The sequence below is a fragment of the Eucalyptus grandis genome, chromosome 1 (genome assembly GCF_016545825.1).
Source record: "Eucalyptus grandis isolate ANBG69807.140 chromosome 1, ASM1654582v1, whole genome shotgun sequence".
NCBI classification, from domain to species: Eukaryota; Viridiplantae; Streptophyta; class Magnoliopsida; order Myrtales; family Myrtaceae; genus Eucalyptus; species Eucalyptus grandis.
This window is the reverse complement of record NC_052612.1, coordinates 15,913,346-15,919,922: the sequence shown is the minus strand read 5'-3', so window position 1 is coordinate 15,919,922 and position 6,577 is coordinate 15,913,346. Positions and strand designations below refer to the sequence as shown.

Below are 6,577 nucleotides of genomic sequence, written 5' to 3'. Positions count from 1 at the left end.
TCTTGGTTCATAGTTAAAATTTTGGACCATGAGTGCATCAGAGAGCTTTCCCCATATTTAATAACTTCCATTGCAGTACTAGAAGTGGGGGTTATCTTTCTTTTTGGGTTAAGCAACAGAGTTCTGCTCTCTGTCTTCACTCATTTTTCTGTGACATATCCCCAACCCCACTTTAAGCCTTTCCAATCACACCAGAAATTACAACAGTTTGGACAATTTTGTGTAATAACCATATCGCATCGCATTAGCGCTGTAATATCAGCATCTGATCAAACAACACCAATCTTAGTATATATGGTTTGAATGAAAACATTCGGTCCGCGATAGCTAGCGTGATTGTAACTATATATAAATTAAATGTGACATGAAAGAATTCTAATTTTTTCCCACTTGCCCAAAAGTAACTATTCCATTGATTGTTGTCTATAAATCGAGGCCAACTGATGTGAAGTTCCAAGCAATTTTGTTGCAGTGGTCTCCACTTCCCAATGCAACACAACTCTCTTTTCTCTCTTCTTTTACTTCCTCCTTCGTGATTCTTCCATTTTTCCATTGCCGAGGCTCTCCCTAAGGTCACATCGTATGTGGCACTCTTAAGCTCCCTTTCCATCTCCTTGTTTTTTGCTTTCTGTTTCTTTATGCAGTCTGTGGCTTGAAGAAACAAAAATAACTTCAGTTTCATGGCTGCCGTACGTTCGGGCTTGAAGAGTTAATTCTGCAGGTTTTGTTGAGCGGTCATATAGACCTACATTCAGAATTATTCATATTCCCCTCTGGCTTCCAGTCCATTTTGCTTCTCTTAATTTGAGTGTCCCTCTCTGTCCATTTGCGTGAGCCCTAAAGGGGGAAAAGCATGTGCTCAACTAGCAAATCTGCTGAAACTATAAGCAGAGACCGTTTTGATGGCTTAAAGGAAGAAGTAGCAAAAGAAGAAGAGGAAGAAGAAGAAGAAGAAGAAGAAGAGGAAGACGACAGTGATGATGGTGAGTGTAACAGTGAAGAAGAAACAATGAGAGGATCAAGAGAAGGCAGATTCTTGCACAGGCTTTCGCAGAGATTCCCAGTCATTGCCGCTCTTGAAAAGCTCCCCTTGAACCAGGTGATCAATTAATTGTTTATCACATATTACCATCTCCTTGTTCTTCTTCTTCCTTCTTCTTCTTCTTTTTTTTTTGGAATGATGTGGAAGTTTTTGATGTTCTGCATTGGTTCCTGCATGTACGATGAATAGGTTAATTTGTTTTTTGTTTCTTGAGGTTTCTGCCGTTCATGGGGCATCAAGAATGATCTTTTTTCTTCCAAAAGAGAGAACTCTCTCTCCTGGGATCTTACCATTTTCGTTTGATGTGTGACAAATGACAATGACCTCCTGGGTTAGGACCAAATTCGTGGGAGAAAATGGGGAAACTGAAAAACGAAAAGAACAAAAAAAGAAGAATAAGAAGGAAAAGTTGAAATCTTTTGGCATTTTTGGGGGAGTCAAACGTAAGATCGGTAAGCGTAAGTATCCTCCTAGTGTTTTGATTTGTTTGGTTTCTTGAAGCTATCATTTTCATGTGGGTTTGGAGCCAATTGGAATCCACGTGGATCCCACCTCCCTATGCCCTAGGGGGAACTGCAGTTAAAAGTCTTTTTTTCTACTTCTATATTTTATTCCCTTTTCTCTTATAAATGACATCGTTTTTGCGCCCAAAAGAAAGGGGAAGACGAAGCACTGCTTCTGTTTTCTGTCTCCAATATCTGCAGATTTCAAAGAGATGGAGCTATAGGAGACAGCTCTCTTCTTTTCTTACTCTAAAGACTTCTTCAGTTCTTCCTTAATCTTTCCCCCAAAAGTTCTCCTTTTTTATCCCTTTATTGGTGATGGAACTTTGTCTTCTTTTTCCTTGTAAAAACTAAAGGTTTTGTCAAAATGAAATAGGTTTTTAATTTCAAGCGACATAAGATTCGGTTTACAGAAATCATTCAGATGTGCGCTTTGTGTTCTTTTAAGGCTATTTTTCCAATTAGAATCAATTCTTTTAATTTTTTAATATTTTTAATCAATATGAGTTTAATGTTGAAACATGCTCCGATGAGCAAAGGCATAAGATGCGGGGGCTTTCTTGTTTATGCAAAACCTTTGAAAGTGTTTCGACTTGAAAGTGTGGAATGATGACTCAAACAAAGTTAGCTCTCTTTCAAATTTGACATAAGGACATGTTTCAGCATTTCAACATCCTTGGACAATTCAACGTTTCAACATTAAACTCATATCGATCATTATTTTACTATAATATTAGTATATCACATTGTCAATTCTAAAAGTCTGGAGAGCCAAACTCCACACCTCTTGATCTCCGTTCAGTTTTACATCTCATTCTACACAAAAGTGATTGCAAGTCATCGTATCACAAGAGAAGTTAATTATCGTGATTGATTGTTCAGCATGTTTTATTCACTGATGTTTGTTAGATCTACCCTCAGACTGAAAGAGAATTAAGCAGCGTTGAATTCCCAACGCAACACGCTCAACTGTAGATTCGACATTTGTTATCATGCTTTAGACTCTTTAGATTTATGCTAGTAATGATGGGTCAAACATCATTCCTTTCGTTTTGAGTCCAGTGATTCTGTGGGCGTAGATAGCCTGCCTAAAATCCCAGGGCTTCTGAAGGCATAGATAGCCTGCCTAAAATCAATGTTTGACTAGAAGAAGACCTATGAACGACAAACATGATCCCAGGAAACAAGGTAGAATGTTTTCTAGGATGACTTTACGTCCCCTTTGCGCTTTTCTTCTCAGTCCACTACCCAGTCATCGAGAAGTTACCATCACATGCGTTGAGTGCACGAAAGTTCAATGTATGTGAATCCTAAGATGAGGTGGATCCGACACAATGTTTCAACCAAATCCAATGATGCACACGCGTGTGCTCGCACGCACCCATCAAATCGCATGTGCTTGTGATCTGCAAAACCTTTTGAGAATCCTCGTATGTGTACAGGCAGCAACATAAGTAGGAAAATGGAAGGATCATGTGGTTGTACACTTGCAGTGTCTTGTTCTTTTTTTCTTTCTTCCCACTATCTTGTTCTCCAATGAACTAAAGCTTTTCGCTTTTTCAGAGACCGGGCTTTAAAGGCCTCTTTTTCACTGTGTAGCAGCGTGATCAGGGGTGACCTTTTTCCATAAGCATTTCAGCGGGAACTTTCCAGAAAATGATACACATGCTCTGGGTTTCCCACTGGTCATCTCATTCCAAAAGTTCATTTTCGCTTTTTCAGCAGAAATATTCAACTCGACTTTACTTTTTGGCAATTTGCTGTGGGGCTACCATAAGGCGATGAGTTGTCCCCTGAGGATTAGGACGCACCAGTACAGATACTAATTTCTCTAGGACAGATTTTGTTTAGCGCGCATTGTTAGCACATGACGGCTCAGTGGTGTTGGGATAGCGACTGCCAGTTAGGTTAACGGGTTCCCTGACTCAATCTACAGTGTCGGATTCTGAGTATTTGGGACTGCATTGCAAGAACCCTATAGGATCTCTTGCAGGTTTTAGTTTTCCTCATTGGGAACCTAATCTCGACTCAATAGTTGGTATATGCTAGCTAGTTTCCATGACAACTTCCAAACTTTGATGAAATTTTGCATATACACTTAAAACTCATATGTATTTTAGTTTCACTAACGAGTCTGATATAGTTTAATAATATTCGGCAGATACAATCTACTTGTAGTGTCCTTTGTACCTTGGTGAGATCTCAACTTCTACTCTTTTGCTGGAGAGAGCCAATTTTCATTTTTTGCGTGTGACAAGAACATTAAATTGAGTTCTTGAGGGATCATTATTCATGTCAAAGACTCCACCCCCCATATCAAAGTGATCAACTCCTATGTTTCAGAGAGCCTGTATTGTCGAATATATAGAGATTAACCCCTAGGTTGATCATTTATCAAAGCATAAGGTCATATCCAAACTAAATATGACAGTTCCAGAGATTCTACCAGAATTGCAGAAAGCTTTTCCTTCTTTCTTGTTCGGCTCGTCGGTTTTAAGGACACTAGTTTTACCTTTGAACATGAGAAGGTCAATCTTTCTTGCTCAATAATAAAAGAGAAGATTGAACGTGAAGATCAGTCTACAGTATCCTATCTAGTTATTTGTCTGGGAATAATCTCTTAGCGATGTCCCTGGGCTCGAAGAGTGTAATAAATTGTTATTGAAACTTGTTGGTGCACTTGTATGTCCTCTATTTTTCACATCTCTGTCAGCCCGACTCAGCTCAGTACTGTGGACTTGTCTCGAACTTCATTGTTAGTACTGTTTCTTTGCATAGCCATTCCCGGGTGACATATATTTCTATATTGTGATTGAATTTGTTGAAGTTGTGGTATAATCCAGGACTTCTACTTTTGTCATTGTGCCTAATATTGGCAAATTTCCATGGAAAGTCTTCACAGGCTGGAGAGGAATTACAGTCGCTCATGAAGATCGCGTGCCCAATCGTGATGACCACACTGCTCATCTTCTCAAGGTCGGTGATCTCCATGCTCTTCCTTAGCCACCTCGGCAAGGATGAGCTGGCCGGCGGGTCCCTAGCCCTTGGCTTTAGCAACATTACGGGCAACTCAATCCTGAAGGGCCTTGCGATAGGCATGGACCCAATCTGTGCCCAGGCCTTCGGGGCGAAGCGGTGGTCAGTCATGAGCCAGACGTACCAGAAGACCCTGTGCCTGATGCTCCTTGTGTGTGTCCCGATCTCGGCCCTCTGGCTCAACATGGAGTCAATCTTCTCCTGGCTCGGCCAGGACCTGGAGATCACCCGCATTGCCCAGGTCTACATGGTGTTCTCAATCCCTGAGCTCTTTGCCCAGGCTTGCCTCCATCCATTGAGAATCTTTATGAGGACTCAGGGCGTGACCACACCCCTCACAATAGCCTGTGTCTGGTCGGTGATCCTGCACTTGCCCATCAACTACTTCCTGGTGGTCTACTTGGGCCTCGGTGTGAAGGGTGTGTCGCTCGCCCTCGGTTGGAACACAATTAACCTCAATCCTCGGCCTGCTCATCTACCTGGCCACATCAGACACGATCCTGAAGCCGTGGCACGGGGCCAGCCTCCCCTCAATCCTCCAGGGGTGGCGGCCGCTTCTGGCCCTGGCCTTGCCGAGCTGTGTCTCAGTGTGCCTCGAGTGGTGGTGGTACGAGATCATGCTCTTCCTCTGTGGCCTGGTCAGCAACCCCAAGGCCTCAGTCGCAGCAATGGGAATATTGATTCAAACGACCGGGTTGCTGTACACATTCCCGTTTGCACTCAGCTCGGGCCTGTCCGCACGCATTGGGCAGGCCCTGGGCGCGGGGCACCCATCCCGAGCCCAGCTCATAACTATTATCGGGATTGCCGCAGCGGTCGCCTTCGGGCTCACCGCCCTCGTCTTCATGATCGCCATCCGGTCGGTGTGGGGCCGGATCTACACAGACGATCCACAGATCCTCAAATTGGTCTCCTCTGCACTCCCGATCCTTGGCCTTTGTGAGCTCGGGAACTCCCCTCAAACCGCATCCTGTGGGGTCCTGACGGGGACAGCCCGACCCAACGTCGGGGCCCGCATAAACCTGTTCTCGTTCTACGTGGTCGGACTGCCCGTCGCGGTGCTCACCACGTTCCAATTCAAAGTCGGGTTCCGTGGTCTGTGGTTCGGACTACTGGCATCCCAGATCTCCTGTGTGTGCTTGATGACTTACACATTGATTCAGACGGATTGGAAGCATCAGGTCAAGAGGGCCGACGAGCTGACAATGGTCCCTAACACTGGAGACCCTAACGCTGGAGACCAGAATGACTTAGAGTCCGGCCTGCTCCCTGATCAGTGATTAAATTGCAACAAAAGAAAAATAAAAAAACAGAAAGACAAGATTGTTGACAAGATTTTCGGGAATTTTCTTGGCACATATTAACATTACTTCAGAGTTCTTTAGATTGTTGTCTTTAGAAGTTGGAAGATAGCTTAGATGGTGTTCATCAACCTCATTCATTTACAGATTATGTTTTCTATTGGGAAGGATTGACCTTCTCCCAGAAGTGGCCTGTCGATCAGGTTTTCAGAATATCCACACAAAGCAGACTCAACCTGATGAAGCACGAACCGTGGTTTTCATGTCAGATGTTTCATCAATCTTTGAAAAGATGAGCGACAGAATGTTCACCAAAAGGCGATATCCATAAGCGACAGACGTGGCCTTTGAGGTTATGAGAGATTCTGTGATTCAAGCACGAAATCTGCCATTTCGATGGCAGTGACACGAGTCGCAAGCAGGACCATCGAGCCCTCTACACAACACGATGAGGATGACAAGCATGGAGTAGATCCTTGCCATCCTTGCCTACGGAAGGTGACAGTTCATGGAAATCTGCAGAGTGGATGGGGCAATTTATGAAGGCTATCGACAAGTATTGAGCTTCTCAAAACGAGGGCATTTCAGAAATAGGCGGGGGAGAATGTTCACCATCCAAGCCACCGGGTGCCACGGAGCTTGGCACGGGCTGGCCGAGAGCTGAGCGCATGTAGCGTGCACGCGAGCCAGACCCG

The 6,577-nt window shown here is 43.9% G+C and overlaps 1 protein-coding gene across 1 annotated transcript; it reads left to right on the top strand.

The window, feature by feature from the left end:
• Positions 1–564: 564 nt before the first annotated feature.
• On the top strand, positions 565–5,920 carry LOC104432348 (protein DETOXIFICATION 53). Its single transcript, XM_010044818.3, is given in 3 exon segments — positions 565–1,099; positions 4,448–5,041; positions 5,043–5,920. Coding segments are annotated over 3 exon segments (1,659 nt in total). The 5' UTR covers positions 565–853; the 3' UTR covers positions 5,862–5,920.
• The last annotated feature ends 657 nt before the right edge of the window (positions 5,921–6,577 follow it).